The sequence below is a fragment of the Muscardinus avellanarius genome, assembly GCF_963383645.1.
Source record: "Muscardinus avellanarius genome assembly, chromosome: X".
NCBI classification, from domain to species: domain Eukaryota; kingdom Metazoa; phylum Chordata; class Mammalia; order Rodentia; family Gliridae; genus Muscardinus; species Muscardinus avellanarius.
The window spans coordinates 98,205,643-98,229,799 of record NC_137792.1 but is presented as its reverse complement, the minus strand read 5'-3'; the positions used below and the strand labels follow the sequence as shown (position 1 = coordinate 98,229,799).

Sequence of the window (24,157 nt, the reverse complement as noted above, 5' to 3'; positions counted from 1 at the left end):
CTTTTTTGCTGGAGGTCTATGGAGGCTGCAATGTCATAGTCCCTGTGCAGTTAGGCAAGATAGTGCCACCATGGCCCCCATGGCAGAAGTCATTGGAGGCAGGTGAGGAACTTTTCTGTCCTCTGTTCTGCCTTTTAGCTTTGTTTCCACTGCCTTTCAAACTTTGCTCTGTTCAATTTTATGCTGGTTTCTTTATTGTGTCAAGATGCTGTTTTCACAGTGATAGACACTGAGTGTCAGCAGGACTGAGATGTGTGGCTTTCCTTGGTTGCCATCTTCCCAGAAGTCTCCTTTGTGTGTGTGTGTGTGTGTGTGTGTGTGTGTGTGTGTGTGGTGTGTGTGTGTGTGTGTGTGTGTGTGTGTGTGAGTTACAGGGATGGAACCCAGGGGAATTCTACCTCTGAACTATACCTTCAGCCCTATATTATAATTTTTTTGAAAAATAACTTTGTTCTCACTAAGTTTTGCAGGGCCTCACTGACATGCTGAGGCTGGCTATTAACCTGGAATTGCAAGCATGTGCCACCAAGCTCACCTCAGTTTTACCATTTCTAAAAGAGATATGTTAGTGCCTCTTTGATCTGTTGTGAGATAATTTTTTTAATTGGTGCATTTTAATCATATATCACATGGGAATACAAGACTTGAGAGGATATACAAGCACACATCATCCAATTAGCCCTCATCCAGCCCTCATCCCATTCCCTCCCCCTCCCTCAATCCCATGCTTGTTTGGTGATTAACTTTGATACATTTGTTTATGTACCTCCTGCGTTTTAAAGAGGCTCCATCCTCACCTATTCCATACCCTCTGATTGGTCACCTTAGTTGCTTCACTATAGGGCCCTTCTATAGCTCGACCTCTTCCTGTTGCCCCTTTCCTCCTAGTTTTTGCTGATTAGGGGAAGCATCTGGTTTGTATTTTCTGTGATATTTCTCTGTGCATGCCACGTTGCAAGTACCGATCCCACTCTTGATGGCCCCAGTAGTGGCCTGGCTATCCGGTGGACTGATCCAGACCTTGCTAGCTCAAGCAGCGGCCTTGCCTCATGGGAGGTCCCGATTATGGTCTCGCTGGCCCCGACACCAGCCTAACCCCTCAGCTGGCTCCGATCCCGGCCTCAGAGTCCCCAGTAGTGGCCTTGCCTCACTGCAGGTTCCGATGCCGGCCATTGGCCCCGGCACCGGCCTAACACCTTGGCAGGCTCCGATCCCTGCCTCGGAGGCCCCAGCACCAGCCTTGCCTCACGGCAGGCTCCGAGGCTGGCCATTGGCCCCGGCACTGCCCTAACCCCTTGGCAGGCTCCGATCCCAGCCTCGGAGGCCCCAGCACCGGCCTTACCTCACAGCAGGCTCCAATGCCGGCCATTGGCCCCGGCACCAGCCTAACCTCTCAGCAGGCTCTTATCCTGGCCTTGGAGGCCCCAGCACCGGCCTTGCCTCACAGCAGGCTCCGATGCTGGCCTTGCTGGCCCCAGCACCGGCCTAACCCCTCGGCAGGCTCCGATCCCAGCCTCGGAGGCCTCAGTAGTGGCCTTGCCTCATGGAAGGCTCCGATGCTGGCCGCTGGCCCCGGCACCGGCCTAACCCCTTGGCAGGCTCTGATCCCGGCCTCGGAGGCCCCAGAACTGGCCTTGCCTCACAGCAGGCTCCGATGCTGGCCGCTGGCCCCGGCATTGGCCTAACCCCTTGGCAGGCTCCGATCCCAGCTTTGGATGCCCCAGTAGTGGCCCTGCCTCACGGCAGGCTCCAGTCCTAGTTTTGCTGTGTCCATCGCTGGCCTCACCCCTCGGCAGGCTCCAATCTGAGCACCTTCTTCGCCCAACCAATTGTCCCATGTTCTCGAGGGTGCGTGGTGGTAGCATTCTGCCTCTGGGGTTATTATTTCAAAGGTTCCAGGTGTAATGCATCAGATCTCTGCCTCCCCTAAGTACTGGCCACAGCCATTGCCACTTCCTCCACCATTTCAAATCTTTTCCAAGCTCTTTTTCCACTCTGAATGTTGTCCAGTGTTCCTAAGCATGTGCGATGGTAGCATTCGACATTTGGTATAATTTCTCCAAAAAATAAGTTTGGTAGGATATGATTTCTGCTTCTCCTGAATACAAGTCTTCACCGCCATCGCGGAGACTGCTTTCAACACCGCCTTTCTCCTTGATCTCCGCTAAACTCTCTCCTTACAGGTGATGTCCAAGATTCTTAACAATATAGAGAAACAACAGTCCTCATTCACGGGGAATTTTTCCATAAGTTCCGGTGCATTTGGATAAGTTTTGTCTGCATCTCCAATATCCTGGCATCCACCACGGCCTTCTTAACCCCTCTCCGATATTTTTCTTTTTTCTTTTTCTTTTCCTTTTTTTTTCAATAAGAAAAGACAGTATGTGTGGTTTGAGGAGGTAGTGGGATCAGGCACTCAGTAGCACTGCGACCAGGCCCGGTTTCCCCATGGGTCCAGCGTGCTCCGCACTATTCCGCCTGGGGCCCAGAGTCCTGTGACCCGGGCCCCGGCTGTTCCTGGGTCTGGTGTGTCCTGCGCGACCCCTGCCTGAGACCCAGGTCTTACTGGGCCCGGTTTCCCCAGGGGTCTGGTGTGCTACGCGTGGTCCGGCCCCGGGGCCCAGAGTCCCGCGACCCTTGGCCCCGGCTGGCGTGCCCGGTGCAACCCCTGCCTGGGACCCAGGGTCTTACTAGGCCCGGTTTCTCCAGGGGTCTGGCGTGCTATGCGCGGTCCGGCCCGGGGCTGAGAGTCCCGCGACCCGGGCCCCTGTTGTGAGATAATTTTGAAGTGCACAGATTGATACACAGATCTGGAATTTTGAGAAATATAAACAAATTAAACTCTCTCTTCATGTTGATTATATATATTGATTTGAAGGAGATATTTTTACAATACTGTGTCTTCCTATACAGACATATATCTCTTTTTTGTGTATGGCACTGGGTATTGAATTCAGGGGCACTCTACCTCTGAGCTACACCCATAACAATATTTTATTTTATTTAGAAACAGGGTCTCACTAGGTTGCTGAAAGTCTCAATATTTAATGAGGCTGTCTTTGATCCTGTGAGCCTCATGTTTCAGCCTCCCAAGAACTACAATTACAAGCATGCACCACCATGGCTGGCTAACATATATCTCTTTTTTAAGTATTTTTATGTGTTATGATTAAGTTAAATGAGATAATGCTTTATGAACACTCAGCCTGGTTACTGGCACATCATTTGTGCTCAGTACATGGTAGCAGGTAGATTTTCTTAAACATTTGATTGTGGACAATCTCAAATAAAGAGTATAGTATAAATGAACTCCCATGTATCCATCATCCAGTTTCAACATTTATGAACACCTAGCCAATCTCGTTTTATCAACACACCAGCCCATCTCCTCTTTCTCTGACTTATTTTAAAGTAAATCCTAGACAGCCATATATTTTCTTCCATAAACAATTTAGTGTGTCTTTTTAAAAGATAGAATTTCTTTCTCTCTTTTTTTTTTTTTGCACTACTGGGGTTGGAACTTAGGGGCATTATACCTCCTAGCTATATACCCCCAGTCCTATTTTTTATTCTTCATTTTGAAACAGGGTCTCACTGAGTTGCAAAAGGCCTCACTAAGTATCTGAGGCTATCCATGAACTGTGATTCACCTGTCTCAGTATCTCAAATGCTGGGATTACAACAGTGCACTGCCACAACTGGCTCACGGATTTCTTTTCTTTTTTCTTTTCTTTTCTCTTTCTTTCTTTCTTTCTTTCTTTCTTTCTTTCTTTCTTTCTTTCTTTCTTTCTCTCTCCTCTCATTATAACCATTATACTATTATTTTCACTTAAAAATGACACAAAGGCTGGGCGTGGTGACGCACACCACCATCCAAAGGCTCGAGGAAAGAAACCACTCTTGTGTCTCCTAGTTGTGTGTGTGTTTGTGTGTGTGTGTGTGTCCTTTTTCCTTGGCTTGTGGCAGTATAATTCCAGTCTCTTCCTTCATCTTCAAGTGGACATGTTCCTTCTATGTCTGTGTTCAAATTTCTCTCTTATAAGGACTCCAGTTATATTGGAATAAAGGCCCACCCTATCCCAGTATAAACTTTATTTCAATTAATCACATTATCTCCTCCTCCTCCTCCTCCTCCTCCTCCACCTCCTCCCCCTTCTTCTTCTTCTTCTTCTTCTTCTTCTCCTTCTTCTTCTTCTTCTTCTTCTTCTTCTTCTTCTTCTTCTTCTTCTTCTTCTTCTTCTTCTTCTTCTTCTTCTTCTTCTCTTCCTCTCTCTCTGTACTAGGAATTGAGCCCAGGGGCATTCTATCTCCAAGCTATACTTCTAGCCTTTTATTTTAAAACAGGTCTCACTAAGGGCCTTGCTAAGTTTCTGAGGCTGGCTGTGAACCTGTGGTCCTCCTGTCTCAGCCTTCCAAGTATTAGGCTTACAAGTTTGCGGCACCACACTTGGCTGATATTGTTCTTAAATAAGGTCACATTAATAAGGTCACATTCTGGAGTTTTGAGTATTAGGACTTTTATCTTTTGGGGGCATACTGTTCAACCTATAACAAAACCCTTTAAATATTTGAAAAAAGCCATCAAAATACTCATAGTCTTCCTTTATCCAGTTTAACTTTTCCTGTTCTGTCAACCATATCTGAGGTTTGGCTTATTTTTGTCAAAACCACTTATCCTCACAATTGAAATGTTGTTTGGGTACAGTCTGACCATGCAGAATACATCCACAGTACCTTCTCTGTGGTTCTATATACTCTAATTTTTATTACTATAGTTTAAGTTTGAATTTATACATTTTCTGTATCTCTCATCCCTCTACCCACCTCACCTTAGGCAGTTAGGTGTCTCTCTTTTGCTCTTGTATTTTCCTACTCTATAATTGCACTAACCACACTATGTAATAATTGTTTATGTAAAAAAGAATTAAGGATGTTATGAGTCAACGCAATGAACCAATATCATGTTGTGGTTATAAAATAGCTGATTCATCAAGCTATCATTGAATTCTTCCTATGTGCCAAGTACTGTATATGACATCATGGATACAACTCGTGTGTGTGTGTGTGTGTGTGTGTGTGTGTGTGTGCTACTGGAGATTGAAACCAGGGACATTCTACCTATGAGTTATACCCTCACTCTTAGCCCTATTTTATTTTGTATTATGAAGCAGGGTCTCACTAAGTTGCTGAGGCAGGCCATGAACATGTGATGCTCCTGACTCAGCCTCCCAAGTTCTGAGATTATAAGCATGTACCACCACACCCAACTTATGGATATGGTACACTTTTAAACTAACCATAGTCCCTGCCCTCAAGGATTTCATAATGTATAAGGGATACTGGCCAGGGAAAATATATATAGGAAGACATGAAAAATACAGCCGGACAAGTACTATGATAGAAGCAGAGAAGGGGGCCATCAGACCTAGCCGGAAATGTATTGTACAAATGGAAGCCTTGTTCAAGGGGGTAATACCGAGGCTAAGTCTGAGAGGATGACAAGTAGTCAGCCAGGAACAAGGGAGCACGAGTGGTAGGTGGGGATGAATATTAGGTAGAGGATATAGCATGAACAGAGGCATATAAGTATAGAATTGCAATGTTGCAAGCAGTTTGGAATTCTTGAAACAACTGTGAGACAGTATCTGGCAAATTTGAGAAGATGTGTATGGTCTTGACATAACTTTCACTCCATCTTAGAGGTTACCTGGGGTGCTATCTGATCATAGTTTCATATTAATAGGCTAATTCTCCCAGTACTTAGTAGGATGAGAAAGGAGGATGTTAGGTTTGTGGCCAGCCTCAGCTAATTAGCAAGGCTCTCCAAAACTTAGGGGGACCTTGTTTCAAAATAAAATACCTGGGTATGGTGGTGCATGCTTGCAGTCCCAGCATTTGGGATCCTGAGACAGTAGGATCCTGGTTTGTGGACAGCCTCAGCTACTACTTAGTGAGGCCTTTAGAAACTTAGCAACTCAGTGAAACCCTTTTTTTTTTTTTTGGTGATACTGGGGTTCCTGGAAACCCTTCTCCGAGCTACACTCCCAGACCTATTTTATATTTTTATTTGGAAACAGGGTCTCTTAAGCCAGCGAGGCTGGCTTCGAACCCACGCGATCCTCCTGTGTCTGCCTCCCAAGCACAGGGATTACAAGCATGCGCAACTACGCCTGGCAGTGAGACCCTTTCTCAAAAAGGGAATAAAATATTATGGCTTGTGGGGGGGATCTCAGAGGTAGAATGCCTCTGGGTTCCAACCCCAGTACAGTAATAAATTAATAAATAAATAAAATAAAAAATAGTATAGAATGAGGGGTTGATCTTAGAGTTAGAATACCCCTGGGTTCCATCTCTAGTACCATAAGAATTTTTAAAAGGCTAATTCTGGAGGTTGTATGGAGAACTGAATAGGGGTTGAACTGGAGGCAGAGAGACTGGCTACAAGTTAGTTACAGCTACTAGGTGCATAATGAGCTAAGACATATTTAAGAAGTAACATCATTAAGATTGGATCAGTGTTTAGATATGGGTGGAATGAGAGTGGTGAGAAGGCAACAATGACTTTCTAGTTTCTAGTGTGGGAATGGCAGGATGAAGTCATAAATGGAGGCAGGCGATATAAATAAAGGAATAGGATTGGAGAGAAGATACTCATTTTAGTTTTGGACATGTGAATTTTGAAATGCTTATGTGATTTTCTTAGGCTTAAAATAATTTTCTGGCCCGGAGACAGAGATTAGGATGTTCACAGGATGAAGGGAAAAGTGGAAACAATGACAATAGATGGAACCACCTAAGGTAATTTGGAAAGTGGAAAGAGCCAAGGATTGAGGATGGAATCATGGTCAAGACCTGTGTTTTAGAAGTTGACAAGAAGAAGAAGGAGGAAAAGGAGGATAACATAAGAGATAAAGTAAGAATAGTAAAGTGTGTAGAGAACTAGGAAACTGAAAACTGTCACAGAAATGAAAAAGGGAAAGAAAAGAGTAATAACGTTAAATGATTTGGGAATGTCTAGTAAAATAAGGGTTTCAGGACATACCATATTCATTGCTTTGCTATAGTCCAAAGAAATACACATTCTATTCCCTTTTATTTGTTCTTTTAGCTTTGCCTTTTTTGCTCTATTAGCCTCATCAAAGAAGGAAAGAAGGTGAATTTAAATTATTTTTGGGGAATACTGTCTCCTTTTAATAGAGTGTCTTGGAATTTTTATTTTTTATTTTTTGGTGCTAGAGATTGAACCCCAGGAGATTCTACCTGGGGCTAAACCCTAACCCTTTTTATTAAAAAAATTTATACTGGGAATTAAACTCAGAGGAATTATATTTTGGAGCTATACCCCTAGGCCTTTTTATTTAAATTTAAAAACAGTGTTGTACTAAGTCACTGAGGAGCTCGCTAAATTGGTGAGGCTCTCCTGGACCCTGCAATCATTTTGTTTCAGCCTCCCAAGTAATGGAATTACAGGCTTGCACCACTATGCCGGACTTAGAAATTTTATTGAATTGACAAACATTTATTGACCACTTATTATATGCTAGACATTGTTCTTGTCTCTGTGCTAAGGCCCTCAGTAAACAAGACAAATGATATTCTTGTTCTTGTAAAGCTTGACATTAAGATGTAATATCATAATGCTTATGAGCCTGGATCTAAATCCTAGAAGCATCACTTCCTAAACTATGTGACCATGGATAAATTTCTTAATCTCCAGCCTTCATTTTCTTGTCTATAAAATGAGAAGATTAAGGATTATTTTCAGGAGGTTATTATTGAGATTAAAAGAGTTAATACATGTAAAGTGCTTAGAATGATGCTAACGACACAGAAAAAGCTAAATAAATGTTAGTATTATGAGTGTGGCAGTGGGGTGGAGAAAGTCAATAAACAAGTAAATACCAGTTAGTGGTAGGTGTAATGGAGATAATTAAAACAGAGAAATTTAAAAGCATGTGAAGCAAATAAATGTGTAGTTACTTTAGATTGGGTGATGTAATACAAAACAATAAGGTTTGGGTTGAATTCAGAACAAAAAGATTAGTCATATAAAAATTCTGGAAGTGGAACCAGGTATGGTGGCACATGCCTGTAATCTCAGTACTTTGGAGGATGAGACAAGAGATTGCTGGTTCAAGCACAGCCTCAGCAAGTAGTGAGACTCTCATCAACCTAGAAAGACAGTGTTTCCAAGTAAGAAATAAAATTGGCCTAGGGGTGTAGCTCAAAGGTAGAATGACTTTGGGTTCAAACCCAGTAACACACACACACACACACACACACAATCCTGGAAGTGTATACTCCAGGTTGAGCAAGTATGGCTCTTGGGCTAAATCTGTCCAGAACCTATTTTTGAAAATAAAGTGTCATTGTTTATTAATTGTCTATGGCTGCTTTTGTACTCAACAGCAGAGCCATGTATTTGGGACAGAGATCATATGGCTCACAAAGTACCATTGACTTATTACAGAAAAATTTACTAATCCCTATTCTGGGTAGACAGAACAGCAAATGCAAAGGTCATATGCATGGATGAGTGTGAAGAGTTCAAGGAACAGAAAGAAGTACCAAAATGAATCAGAAGAATAGTGTATGAATCTTGTTTTAAATCAACATTAAGTCCACTGATCTTTAGTTTGCATCATCTACCTTTTCTCTCTTGAAAGCTGTTCAGCTCTAGTCTTCGACTCTGATATTGATACTTCTCTTATTTGTATGTTTTCCCAAGGATCATCAATTTTATTTGTAGGTTCTTATTGATGTAGGGATAATTCATTCAGGCTAGAATGTTTGAACTAATTTAAAGCAGTACTCTCTACCCACTGTAGGTCAGTACCATAACAAGTCAATATTAACAGGATGTAATATCTCTAAATATCACCTTATTTAAACTTACATCCTTTTCTACTTTATCTCATAGATATCTTTGAGTTGGAATTTATTGCTATGAACTTGGATTAATATCTATGATATAGACATACAGATACAAAATGCATACACACATCTTCCTATATCTATATGTATTTCCAAAATTATATATTTATATTATCTTATATAAATTTGTACATATAATTATATATGTGTGAAGAGAAAAGAGAGAGAGAAAGAGAGAGAGAGAGAGAGAGAGAGAGAAAGAGAGAGAGAGAGAGAGAGAGAGAGAGAGAGAGAGAGAGGGAGACTGTGCCCTGTAAGATATTAAAACACAAATAGAACACAAATGTTCCATGGTCAAATATGTTTGGGAAAAGCTAAACCGAGCTAAAATAGGTTTTATTTCTGGCAGGACTTCCTAGAGCCTTAATAGGCTAATGTGTGCAGTGAATCTTGGAGAAAAATTCAGTCTGCAGCATTTTCTAAACATATTTGATAAAATCCCTTTTTTCTCAGAATACCAATTAATATCTTGAGGGACACTAATGTTTCTAGAGCCAGTTTAAGAATTGCTGGCATGTTGGCATTTGAGGCTCTGAGTAATATGTCTGGCCTCCCAGCACGAACCTGCTATGAATGCACTAGTTCTGCCAAGAGAGTCATCTGTGTGCTAGTTTCATTGCAGATTAAATATTGGGGAAAATCTATGTCAGGCTTGCAAAGATCACCTCTAAACCATACTCATTCCTGTTTATTACCATAAATACAGAAAATATTAGCACTTTCTGTGATCCAGGTACTATTCTCAGTGTTGGAGATACACTTGTGATAGAGACAGACAAGGCTCTTGTTTGTGTGTGTTTGTGTGTGTGTGTGTGTGTGTGTGTGTGTGTGTGTGTGTGTGAGTGTATGCAGAAATGCACATGCACATGCCTGTGCATAAGCATATAATAAATGCATGGGATGATTTTAACTAGTGATAAGTTCTCTGGAGGAAAAGAATGGGGTACTATGTTAAAGAATAAAACAGAAGGATTACTTTCAATAAGGTGGTCAGGGAAAGTATCTCTGAAAAGGTGATACATAATCTTAGAGAAGGTACAAAATATGACTCAATATTGGATTGGATATACGACATTGCGGAAAGAAAAGTGTCAAGGATGACATCCCAGTGTCTGGCTTAAATAGTTGGGTGGTGCCATTAACTGAGATGAGAAGGGGTAGAAACTATGAGTCACATATGGGTCACATGAAGTTAGTGATATCAAGAAGACAGCCAGGTAGAGATACAAAATAGTTGGGTACGTACATCTAGACTCAGGGGAGAGGTATGAGCTGGAAAAATAAAACTGAGATCCATCTGCATATGGACTTTACTTAAAAACTTGGGACTAAAGGATGTCACCTAGGGAATGAGTGTTGATGGGGAAGGAAGCCAAGATCTGAGCCCTCGGGCATGCCAACCTTCAGAGGTAGAAAAACAGGAGGAAGCAATAGAACCAGAGAAACAGGCAGTGGGATGTGAGGAAAACCAGGAAGATGTGGTATCATAGAAGCCAGACTCCAAGTGACATGCTACTGCTTAGGAAATCTTGGCCAGCAGTCAGCTTTAGGTTTGGTCCTAAAGACATAAGTTTCAAAATAATTATCAATACAATGTAGATTTGAAACATACATGTTTATTTTAACAAACACGACAGTTCAGATGAGTTACAAAAGAAACAGGAAAATATAAATCAAAGAATAAATAGTTCCAGGGGCACACAATTTCTATATACATGGAATATATTTCTTTTGAGCTCCTCTCTTAAGTAGCCTACATGGCCTGTTCATAAGTAGGGATGTAGAATAATGTCCTATTGATGAGTTCATGCCCAAAGTGCTTTTCTTTACACCATCTTATCAAAAGCTCCCTAGTTAGAAAAGCCTTTGGTCAACCTCTGGATTTCAGACAACTGTCTGCTTCTTTTGAGAGCAGTATGAAGGTCCCCTTCTGCAGAAGTGACGGTTCTTTTGCACAACAAAATCACCCTTCTGTGATTTTTCCTCCTGGAACAGACTAGGCTCTGTGCTTCTCTCTGTAGAAAGTATCTGGAGCCACTCCTCCTCCCTCCCACATTCTTAGCTGGAAAAATAGTCCATGAGTGTCCCTTTCATACTGTGGGCCTGCTGTATGGCCAGCCTGTCTTAGATTAATTCAATTAAATACCTCAAGCTGAATCTGTCAAATGTAGTTTTTTCAGGGATCTGATTTATTTTGTTAATAGGATCAACATATGTTATACACAAAGGTAATCATTAAATAATTATAAACAAATAATTTCATCACATCCCCCCAGCCAATTTTGCATCTCCTGCCAGTTACAAAACATTTACTTTAATAAATTTACAGTTAGTGATTTGATAAAAATCACTGAAAGAGTATATTTTCAAAGCAGCTGCTTGTATGATGTGATGAGCAAAATCTCCTACCCCCTTCCCACCCACACATGCTGTTAGTCATTCTTTTGAATTAATACATTGAAGACCTCTGCTAAATTAAAATATTATCTACTAATAGAGAGACAAATGAAGCTATTAACATTTGGCTCAAATTAGTTGATTAAATTCCTTAATCTCTTACCAAGATCCTTTGTGACAAGAACCCAGAAGTGGGGAAGTTTTGAGGAGGAAAGGAAAGGTCCAGAACACAGGCTACTCTTGGGAAGGGAAGATGGTTCTGAGAAGCCAGAGCCTAGTTTGAACACTGGAAGCTCAGGTGGAGGGAAGACTGCTGCCAAGTGAAGAATAGGATAGTTTCTAAAGGATGAGGAAGGCTATTAAAAGCAAATCTCCTTTCCTGTCAGTTCTGCCAGTAGCTAGCTAGCTTGTTCTCCTATGTCCCTGATTAAAGCAGTCACTTCTTCACGTTTTAGAAAATTCTCCAGCTCTCTGTGGGAATCATATGAGGTGAGATTGAAGAATTCTTAGGGATCACTTGACTTCGGACTCAATTTTGAGTTCAACTTTTTTTTTTTTTGTACATACCTTAACATTTTGTTGTAAACTACTAAAGACATTCTCATCTCAGAGTATCCAGGTAAAAAATAAATTGAATCACAGATTCCCTCAAATACTAAGTTCTAGGCTCACACTGTTTATATATCTATATATCTACTGACACTTACATATCATCTATTTTCTTTCAAAAATAGAGTAATCTGTATTTGTTCTGTCTACGTCCTCTTTCTTTTTATTTTTTACCATATGATTTGCCATTTCAATCACTTTTTAGTGTATGATTCAGTGGCATTAAGTACATTCACACTGTAGTGAAAGATACTATTTCCAGAAGTTTTTCATCATCCTAGACAGAAACTCCATATGATGTAAACAACTTCTCATTTTCCCCTCCCATTGACCCTTAATAACCTCCATTCTACTGTCTATCTTTTTACTTCTTGCTCTTTTAAATTACTTTTGAAAAGGCAATATATGAGCATTATGAAAAATTTAAACAGTACAACACAGCACATGTAATGTTAAATCTTTTGGGTTTGATTTTTCCTCCTAGTATGCACCATCTCCAGGCAACCAGGGTAATCAGTTTCTTAGATATCTTCAAAGAAGAGTCTATGTACATACAAGCATATAGAAACATATGTCTCCCCCTTTTTACACAAGTAATAGAAAATTATGCAAAGTTATTCAATTTGCTTCCTTCACCTAACAATATCCAAATTGACACACACAGTTTATATGCATACATGTCTCATATATTCATATGCATATATAAACATTTATTTTTGTGGTACCAGGAAATAAATTCAGGAACACTCTACCACTGAGTTATACCCCTGGCTCTATTTTGTTTTCATTTTGATACAGGTTTTTTTTAAGTGGCCCAGGCTGGCCTTGAACTTGTGATCCTTCTGTCTCAGCCTCCCATATAATGGGATTACAGATGTGTGCCACCATGCCTGTCTTACAAACTTATTTTAATAACTATATAACTTATTTATCCACTCTGTTATTCTGGGAGCATCAGATCTCTGATCATTAACTTACCTTTTTTTCATAGTATGGTGGTTGAACCCAGGGTCTCACACATGCTAGGCAAGTGCTTTATCACTGAACTACATTTCCAGCCCTTTTTGTTCTTTATATTTTTTCCAGTCCCCCAGGATGGCCTTGAACTTGTGATTCTCTTGCTTTAGCCTCAGTAGCTCGGATTAAAGGCATCAACTGTTACTGCAGCCTAGTTCATAAACTTTAAAACATACTCTCTTATTTTTATGGCAAAAAATAACAAAATTTTCCCTTCTAACAGTTTCAAAGTGAATAGTATACATTGTTGAGGATGTGCATACTGTTTTAAGATAACTCCACCTTAAATGTTCCCATAACTGAAACTCTACACTCACCATATAAACAATGCCTTGCCACCCCAGCCTCTGGGAATTTACCATTCTACTTTCTATTTCTATGAGTTTGACTATTTTAGATTCCTCATATGAGTAGAATCATGCAGGTTGTGTCTTTTTACAATTGCTTATTTCATATAGTGTAGTGTCCTCAAAGTTCATCTATATTGTACCATGTGACGGATTTTCCTTTTTATAAGGCTGAATAGTATTCCATTGCTTATCATTTTATCAATTAGTGGATATTTAGACAATTTTCTTGGCTATTGTGAATAGTGCTTCAAGAAACATGAGGATGAAGATGTCCCTTTTATATACTTATTTCATTTCCTTTGGATACATATTCAAAAGTTGGTTTCTGGATCTCATAGTAATTATATTTTAAAGTTTTTGAGGAACCTCTGCTGTTTTGCATACTGGTTACAGTATTTTACGATCCTTTACATAGTGTCTGTACTATTTTTCAATAATATTCAAAGGTTCCAATTTTTCCAAAAATTTGTTATGATTTATCCTTTTCTGATTTTTTTTCATATAGTGGTCAACCTAATGGTGAGGACATGGCATTTTATGTGATTTGACTTTCCATCTTCCTGATGAATAGTGATATTGAGCATTTTATATTTGGCCACTTTTTGTCTTCTTTCGAGAAATACCTAGTCAAATCCTTTGCCCATCTTAAAATGGAGGTTTTTTTTTTTATCATTGAGTTATTGAAGTTCTTTATATATTCTGGATATTCACTCCTTATCAGATAGATGGTTCACAAATATTTTCTCCCATTCAGTAGACTGTCTTTTTAGTCTTGAGAATGGATCCTTTGCTGTGGAGATGTTTTTAAGTTTTGTGTAGTCCCATTTGTTTATTTTTGCTTTTGTTGTGACTTATTAACTTTTACTTCTCTTAGGTTTTGACTTTCAGAAGGGTAGCCAGTTTGTGATTCTTGCTTTCATTTCCACCTCAGTGATGTCTAGTACATTGTTTAAAAGGGGTGTTGGCTGATTACTGTTGGTTCCCCAACAGGCTACACCCAGAGCTACCTTAGTTTTTCTGGACTTGTTCCCATGCACAGTATTGAGAGGCCTATGTGAGAAGCATTGTTTCCTTCCATTTTCTGGCTTCTTTTCTTCTCCCCTTTGCTCTGGTTTAGAAAAAGAGTCTTTCTTCTCTGGGGCTTCCTCCTCCTTCCCTAGACCATCCACCTTGTGTGAGTGGAACTGTGGTCTCTGAGCCAATGACAGGTCAGCAGACAGACTGAATCCAGACCAATAGGAAGCTCCTGGGTTCCAAATGGACCAATCAGCTTATTAGGGACATTGACTACCTGGAGAGCTAGCATCTGCCCCATTGTCCTCTCAGTAATGACCCTCTCTGCTGGTCAAGGATGTGAAGGTGCAGAAGAAATCCTACTTTTTTCCCCCTTTAGTGGCTTTAATCCATCCACACAACTTCTACCCAAGGCCAGTAACATACAGCTATTCTCCATTTGCAAAAAGAAAGAGGGGTTGGGTTTCCTTCAATTGTCTGCCCTTTTCTGTCTCCTCCACTATTTTTGTTTTACTCCGTAGTTAACTTTGCATAGAGCAGCTTCATCAGGTGAACCTGTGCGGGAGACCCAGGCACTCTTTTCTCATTGGCGGGTGCAACGGTCTTTTCCTTTTTCTAATCTGTGGGTTTTGGGGGCCAGGAAGGTTGCCAGTGGGAGAAGAGTTTGGCCATAGTCTTCCTTCTATATTTCACATAATTCATTCTCTCTCTCTCTCTCTCTCTCTCTCTCTCTCTCTCTCTCACACACACACACACACACACACACACACACACACACACCCGCGCCCGCTCGGGCCCCTCTTCTGTGTCTTCGCTCAAGATGACAGGGCGCTGGAGGAAAGGCTGCTGGAATCAGCTGGTAGGTACAGTAGTAATCCGAACCCCACCCACCTACAGCCTTTGCTCGCTCAGGTTTCTCCGGTCACTCCTGCCAGGGAAGAAAACATGTAAACGCGCTTCCAAAGGAAGGGCTGGGGGAGCTGGGAGTGGCGGGGGCGGTGGAAGGTGAGCCCGGGAAGGTGGCCCAGCGCCCCTTCTGTCCCGGCCCCTCCCAGTGCTCCCTTGGGGTGTCAGTCTCGGCCCTGTTTGCCCCCACTCCACCCCCTTCTCGAAGGGATTGCCTTTTTTTTTTTCCTCTGCGGCGGCGGAAATGACAGTGTGGTGCTGCCGTGGTGTCATGGTGCTGCCCCTGGACTGAGGGGGAGAAAAGTCTTAAGTTGAGCCCGGGAGACCTAGCCGCGGTCGCGTCGCGGTCTCCTTGCTGTCCCCTGCGGGGCACGCGGGCTGGCTGATCCCGGCCGCTGCTTGGCGGCGGCGGCGGCGGCGGCCGCAGCGGCGGCGGCAGCGGCAGCGGCGAAGGCGGGCGGCGGCCTAGAGTGGTGGTGGCGGCGGCGGCGGCAGCGACGAGGGCCCGGGAGCTCGCGCCAGAGCCGGAGCCAGCTTGCGGCGGAGGCGGGCGAGCGCCCGGCGCTCTCGGGCGCGCGTAGGAGATGGCTGGCACACGCGAACGCTATGGGTAAAATGCGCCCCCTCGCCGCGGCCCCGGGGGTCGAGCGGAGCTGCCTGCGCTGGGCTCGCCTTGGCCCGGGCAGCTCTTCAGGTGCCGCCGGGCCTGGCGCAGGGCTAGTGCTCTCGGGCTCGGCGGGAAGGGGCGACGGGCCGCGAGGCTCTAGGCGGCCGCTGTAAGGACTCTGGCCCGGTCTTGGCTCTGGGTCACACCGCCAGGGCCGGACTACTACGTCTGCCCTCCTGAGACGAAGTTTGCACTCCGGGGGCGGCGGGGGCGGCTGGAGGCCTTTGCTGCGGCCAGGGCGGGCAGGCAATGGAGCAATGGAACACTGGAGCGGTCCCTCGGCGCCCTGGCGCGAGTCTGGGAAAGGGCATCGCCGCCTTCCCACGCTCCCGCGGCCGGTAGCCTCTTCAAGCCGGGCGGCGCCCCTAGCTCGGCAGTCTGCCCGGCGGTGCTGGCGCAGCAGCCGGCGATGCTGTGGACACCCTGTCGGCAGGGAGGCCTGGCGAAACTTAATCCCCTCTCTGCTGGGGGAGCGATCCTCGAGTCTCCGTCTGGGTGGTTCCTTATTTCTGGCCTAGCTGTGAAACCAGCTCTGTGGGGAAAAGGGGAAACTTACATATGTCCACAGGACAGACTGCGACTGACCCAGGGAAAGGTGGGTTTGATTTTCCCCATTTCTGGCTCGTAAGAATTAGGTAAATAACCGCGGAGTAGATTTACAGGAACATGACTGCTGATGACCCGGTTTAGGTTACTTAGCCCTTCATGTGCAGCACATTATTTTCAGAGACATTTCTTCGTAGAGAGGAAATTGGGATCCTCAGGTCTTCAGGCTCTCTACTTACTCTGCTCCAGACTCCCCCCCCCCTTTCTGGAGCACTTACTTTTTCCCTGTCTCACACCTATTAACCACTGGCATCTCCCGTCAAAGCCCCTTGAGTCCCTGCCTTTCCACAGCAACCTGTGCACTCCCAACCACGTAGCTTCCCAAGCACGTTGCCTTTTGGAGGTTTTCTGAGCTTGGGGCGGGTGAATGGTGAGGGATACATCTCCTAGGAGGAGCCCTTATGAAGGGCTATATTTGAAAAGGTGGCTAGACAAGTACTGTGTGTGTGGTTATTTCATTTGATGTTTAAGTTGGGCCTTTAACCCCATTCTGTTTCCTCCTAGTGTTCTAGTCAGTTTCTCTTGCCATGTACCAATAGAAGGGGGATTGCCAAATAGGGAGTTCTCCCATACTTTCCTTCTGCTTGGGGAGATATTTTGTTGCTCCACTCCAGATGATTACCCCCCCAAACACACTCATCCCTCTTTCTACCTCCTATCCATTCATCAGTGCCCTGAGGGAGAAACAGCCTTTGCAACTTTTATATATTACTGTCTAGTCAATTAACTTAATACAAATATATAATGTGAATTCGATTTCTCTTGACTGTTTCCCACAACCTGATTTATGTGGTTGAAATACAGGTCTAGGAGCCAAGAGGATCAGAGAATTCATCCCAAATCTGATGTTGCATTGGCTTTGTGGCCTTAGGGAATTCCTAAGACCATTCTTTCATAGTTGGTGTACTTATATAAAAGAGGTAATATTGTGTACTTGGTATTGTGGGTCTTAGTTTGGTCCTTTGAAGATGAAAGTGTTTTATAAACCCTCAGCATTATGCTTTTCAAAGACAGTACTTCATTTACCTTTAATTGAGTTAGTAGATTGACTGGGTATAAGTAAGGATCCTAGGTTACTGAGACTTTAATTTGCCTTTGCTAGTTCTCCTGGAATTCAAATCTATCATTATATGTAGGTCCTAAGTCTGTCTCCCCCCAATGCATTTGTATACAGAGTAATAGTGATGATTTTAAATTGAGTCTCAAATCATGTCGAATATTTTTTAACCTAATAATCCAAGTCAGACTCATTTGAGAACATAACCTCACCTATTTTTAGCCTATATGGGGGCTGTTAGTTAATTTCTAATGAAAAGTGGAACATATAACTTTACACCTGGCTACATATGCAGGATTGGCATCTAACAGCAGTAAATCAACAAGATTTATTCAGAATCTACAATGTGCAGAATCTGCTGATTGGACCAAGGTCCCAGAGTTGGCCCAGTATTTTGGATTCCCTCTTATTTCAAGCTAGACTCCATTACCTGCAGCTCCAGGATCAGGTTGGGGTGTTATGTCTGCAGGGGTACAGGGTAGGTACAGAGTGCTGGTTGTATCCCTTCTATTTACTTTCATGACTACTAGAGTTCTCTCCAAGCATGTTGTACCTTGCAGGGCCACCTCCAGGAAGTAATGCTGCAAATCAGAGTGACTTGGCTGCTTCACAAACATTATCATCTGAACAGTGCAAATTGATTTAGATGAAATTCGTTTAGTTAATCCCTCCTCTAAGAGCAAGACAACTTGCTCCAACTTGCAGATCTTAAAGTAATGCCAGTGGAGTCTCATAATTGCATCCAAATATTGCTCAGGGTAGTGAGCCTGTCCATTCCCTATCCCTCCTCCCATAAAATCTGCTGACACCACAGCTACTGAAAAGGAAACCACAGAAGGAATATGTCTTTATCACTCAGCAAACCTCATTGGTTTGATGAAGAGGAGAGCACGCTTTTTTCATTTTATCCCCAGTAACTCAAATTTCCTCTTTCTAAACAGGGACATAGAGCCCTAAAAAGGGCAAACACAGGGCTAAGGTACAGAAAATGTTTTGAATGGCTATTCTTGGAAATATTTGTCTGGCTTCGTATGTGCCTGTCATTCAATCTTTTTCTTTTCTTCAGTACTGGAAACTGAACCCATGGGTACTGTACCACTGAATTACATCCCAGTTCTTTTTATTTTATTTTATTTTATTTTATTTTATTTTATTTTATTTTATTTTGAGACAGGTTCTCACCAAGTAGCTCAAGCTGGTCTAGAATATGCCATCCTCCTACCTTTGCCTCATGAGTAGCTGGGATTACAGGTGTGAGCCACTACACTTGGCTCTTTAGAGATTTTAGTAACTTTTCAGCCATTAAGCCCTGGAACTCAGTTACTAGAGAAGGACAGAAGGCGCTCCATTTGCATTAATCATTAAGTTTTTATCCTCCCTTCAGTGCAAAAGAGAAAATAAGTTTTTGTATTCATGAAGTGCCTCCATACTTAAGCTGGATTTCTTAGCTTAGAGCATTACATCCTCAAACTATAAGGTTTACCATATTAAAATCAATATACCACAGTTCAGTACAGTTCACTATTCACTTTTTATTAATGAAATTTGGGTATAAAGACAGTATCATATTAGTATCTTTATTTTAGGTCTCTCAAAAAGCATTGGGCTCATCACTGAGCAGTGTACAGATGCGATTAGAAAAAATGTTTCTCCACCAGTATGTGGGGTATCATGGTCACATTAGCAAGTAAGATCAAATGAGTGCTTTTAAGACAAGGCATTCCAACTCCACTTAGCTCCCTGTGCAGATTGCTAGACCCTTTTCAGTTCCCCTCTCCTCCAAGAATCTGTGTATATTTTTCTGTTTGCCTTAATTTATTAAAGCTCTACTAAGAGTTTTCTATGGGCTCTAGAGATCTGTGCTACTTGCTGTCCTGTTACTCTTTAATCTTCCTTTTCTTCATAATCATAGTCAGATATAATTTTTTGTTATTAGGTAACCTGTACAGTTTCAGAGATTAGAATCTGTTTTGTCAGGGAGGACTTTATTTTTTTGCCACAAACTCTTTCACTTTTAGATTATGTGGACCCATTACTTGTGCTTTCTGTGCCTCAATTTCCTCCCACATAAATGGTAGAAGAGATTTTGTCTTTTTTTGTGGATGTATGGTATATCCACTTGGATTGAACCTAGGGCCTGGAACATGCTAGACGAGCTCTACCACTGAGCTATATCTCCAGGCAGATATAATGTTTTTGATAGTTAATCACCTAGATCCTTCATTTCCCTTAGAAATCCTATAAGCTGATTAGACTACTAGATGGTATAAGATGTTTAAAGTATGGGTGGTGAAGGGATTTTGAGCAATAAGCCAACATCCCATCATTCCTTTCTCCATATGTGCTTCATCTGAATATTCACTAGGATGTTGGTTTTTCCTAACTGGGTTAACAAAGTATCACTTGTAAGAGTTATCCTACTTTAATTCTTATCTTGCTATAGCACTCTGACTGTCTGACTTTGTGCTTTGTTTCAGCCTCTTGTCTGCAGTTTAGCCTCCTTTGGTTGATGAACAGGGTTCCCAGTCTCTGGATCATCTTCTTACAGAAACCAGATGATCTGATAACAGACTCATTTTATAACCTAAAATCCTCCTGAAATATAAAACCCCAGTATTTGCAATTTTCTCTGATAGAAGCATAATGTATAGGCATAGCAGGCAATGCTAATTCGAGACAGCGAAGTGTCTGAATATATACAGCCTAGAGATAGAAAAAATGGTTTATGGTCCAGAATCCTCGATTACTTTCTCTATAGCCCTTTGTTCAGGGTTGCTAGGATCCATGTGGTTTCCAGGAGAGTAGAAGCTTGATTTTTAAATAGGCCTCTGTTCTCTGTCCCTTTTTTCTGACCTGAACGAAGGACTAGCAATCAGCAACATGTCCTACATACATGTATATTGGCAGTTTTATTCTGTAGAAGCAAAGATGACTGTCCATCCAGGTGGACTGCTGAAATTTAAAAAATTCACAAATATTTCATTGGGAAAGAGAGGTTGGTAAAAGCAATCCCAGAATAGATATGAACCTGTACTGGTAGCAGTAGGTAAATCAAGTTTATTCTTCATTTGTTCCCCAACCTTATAACCTTGGCAATGTAATCTGCATTAAGATAAAGGTGTTATGAATTGTACTCAGTATTCCTGTCAATTATCATGTGTTACCTTGGCAAATCCGTTTCTTGGTTACTTAAATTAATCTTTTGCATATGTAGCAGATTCAGGACTGTTAGTTCTGCTATTTGATATTCATTTTAATGTTTATGATGACTGTATTATATAAAATACTCAAATGGTTAGATTTAGGAGCTAATTATTGAAATAAAAATATCATTAAATCCATGTACTATAAAATATTAAGTAGGCTTTAATAACCTATTAGAAAGAACTGGTGGTGGCTCTCTCTGCCAGTCGGTAATCAGCCTCCAGTCTTGAGCTTTCTGTGTGTGATGAAAGCTTAAGAGAAAATAACAGAGACAGTTTTTCTCTTGGGGGCATACCATCCTTAAGGGGAAGATATAGGAGCATAAGAAATACTGTAGTCAGACCCACAATCCTCCAGAAATCTTGTGGAGTAAGTATTATTATCCTCCATAATGTCAATCATGCATTTGAGATGAATTTCCAAGTGTATATATCATCTATGAATGCATGATGAGAATGCTTATATTTGTAAAACAGATTAATTATTATATTTTATTTTCATCTGATCCTTATGAGAGCCTGTGAGATACATAAAACAGATATTTTAATTCAATAGATAAGGAAGAGCTGGGCATGGTGGCAGAAGTTTGTAATCCTAGCATTTGTGAGGCTGAGATAGGAGGCTCATGGTTCATGGACAGCCTCAGCTACTACTCACTGAGGCCCTTTGCAACTCAGTGAGACCCTGTTTCAAAATAAAGAATAAAAAAATAGGGCTGAGGGTATAGCTCCCAGGTAGAATGCCCCTGTGTTCCATCCCCAGTATAAAAAAAAATAAGGAATATGTGTCTCAAAGTATTTAAATATTTTATCTAAGATCACTTAGCTAATTCAGTTTAGATCCTGGACTACAACCAGGCTCTGTTTTGTGAATCAAATGTGATAGTGGCTTTAAAACAACTTGAAAAGCATAAAACCCTATACAAATGTAAGGTGACTATTATTATTAACTATAATTACTATCTAGTCCCTCTTTTTTGGCTGTTTTCAGTCCTTATAGAATGAGAATTCTATGCACTGGTTTCCTTTTACATTCTCAAATGATTTATTTTTGAACTTCAAAGTGTCCTTTGCTAATCATTGTGTCCTAGGATTAGATTGTCTTCTTTTTTGTTCCAAAAGATTTTCATATTAATTTATATTTAATTGTCCACTAGAACATCATTATATCTTCGTTAAGATATGAAAGGCAAACCATATGATCACTGTATGTCAGCACCTCGGCTTGGCCAAGCAAGAGTCATGCATTTTATTTCTTATTTTTTGGTGTTGATAACCATCTTTTGTTGGCCTTTCTAGTTATATCAATAAGTAAGATTTGTGTTTTTAGGAACTAGTTTACAATAACCAAGGTATCTTTCCTATATTGTAAAAGACAGCAAGAGCTCTGGATGTCAGAGATGGAAAGTAATTTAAAGTGATCATCTGATGGTTCTAGTCCACGTTGAATAGCATTTTAAAGTTGAGGAAACTTTAGGCTATATCAGGACTCATTTGATCATACTCCTAAACACAAGGGGATAGGTTCTAGTATTTTTAAGAAAAATTTCATTGGAGATTAACATTAATATCCTGAAGAATAGTTATATGTTAATTTGTTGTTTAAATAAACCCCTATAATTCAGTTCAACTCTCAATCTATAGCTGATAAGTCAGAGTTGGTTTCACATTCATGGTTTTTGTGAAGGAGAGGAGACTGAATCTTCGAGGAGGTATTGAGAACCCAGGGCCATGCTCTATAGACCTGAAAGATAAAAACTGGATGGAGTATTAGCTGCTGGAATAAGTGGATATTTAATTATGTTCAAATGACACTCAAAATAATAGAATTATACCAAGTGTAAATCATAGCTTATTTCTTTTTTTTTTTTTTTTGGTGGTACTGGGGTTCCTGGAAGCCCTTCTACCTCCTGGCTACACTCCCAGACCTATTTTATATTTTTTAAACAGGGTCTCTTACGCCAGCACGGCTGGCTTCGAACCTGCACGATCCTCCTGTCTCCGCCTCCCAAGCGCGGGGATTACAAGCGTGCACCACCACGCCAGGCCATAGCTTATTTCTTGATAGGAGTTAGCTAAGTGTCAGACTTGGAGGGCAATGCTAAAATCAATCTTTTGACTTGCAAGTGGAGACTGATTTTTTTTTAAATCTATTCCCTTCATTGAAACTCATCTTCTATGTCTACCCATGGATAGAGCTTTCTGGTAACTCATCACTTAGTTTATTCTCATTGGCTTCTTTTTTCCCATGGGTCTCAGTCTGAAGAGGAATTCAGGGTGAAGTTAAACTATACAGAAACAATTTTAGAATAAAGCAAGGGTAAATACATACACATATTTGACTGTACAACAGTAACTAAATGATTTGGAAGATGTAATGATTTGTATTGATTCTTTCCCTAGTTCTCAAAGGAATAAAGTAGCAATGTTGAAAGCAGGGCTGGTTGGGTGAAGCTGGGGGTGTGATCTTGAGGATTATATATGTTTCCTCCTTCCCCTGCCTTCTCTCTGGTTTCTGGCTTCTGTGATATGAGAGCAGAGACTTGTTCTCTCCCTCTTTCTGCTGCCTACTGCCATCCCCTGAGCTCTTCAGACCCAGCATGCATGGACTGTACCTCTAAATTCTCCAAAAACTGCAAGCAAATAAATCTTCCTTTAAGTTGTGTGGTTAGTTGTTTTGAATTACAGCAGTGAGAATGCTGTCTAAGATAGAAATAGTACCAGAGTAGTGGAGTCACTGCTGTATTTAAGTCTGACTGTGTGTTTCATGAAACTTTGTAACTGCTATGTGATAGGAAGTTGGAAGAGCCAGCATGTGGCTAGAAAGGTGGACGATAGGCTGCACTCATGAGATTTCAGAAGGCAAAAACGACTACATAGGAACATGGAGTAGAGACTACATGTGTTATATTCTGGCAGAAAAACTTATTGGCATCTTGCCTGCATCCTGAAATTTTATGTGAGGCTTAATTTAAAAATGATGGACTAGCTGGACATGGTGGCACACTCCTATAATCTTATTATTTGGGAGGCTGAAACAGGAGGATTTCAGGTTCATGGTCAGCATTAGGAAGGTCCTCTGCAACTTAGTGAAAACTTGTTTCAAAAACTACAATATAAGGATGATGGTGTATCTCAGAATCTGAATGCCTTTCAGTTTAATCCCAGTGCCACAATAAATAAATAAATAAATATGTAAATACATAAATAAATAAATAAATATGATGGACTGATTAAGCTGGGGGAGGAACACTCAAAAGAAACTATCCAGATTGCATTGTTGATATTAATATCTGCATACAGTAATTTGCACAGTGAATTTTGGGAGCAGAAAGCAAATCAGAGAGACATTATAGATTTTCAGTTTGGCCAGAAAGGCAGATATAAATCTGTGGCC

General features: G+C 41.4%; 1 protein-coding gene across 2 annotated transcripts in view; it reads left to right on the top strand.

The window, feature by feature from the left end:
- Positions 1 to 24,157, top strand: part of MID2 (midline 2) — a gene marked incomplete at its 3' end in the record, with an annotated part of 523,130 nt that overhangs the window by 405,847 nt on the left and 93,126 nt on the right. Inside the window, exon 1 of one of the 2 annotated variants that reach the window (XM_080718701.1) lies at positions 15,838 to 15,921. The exons of the other annotated variant lie outside the window; for it this stretch is intronic. Within the exon in view, the coding sequence (XP_080574827.1) occupies positions 15,843 to 15,921 (79 nt within the window). The 5' untranslated portion in view covers positions 15,838 to 15,842. Of the gene's footprint in view, positions 1 to 15,837; positions 15,922 to 24,157 lie in introns of those variants that run through there. 2 annotated transcript variants of the gene reach the window in all.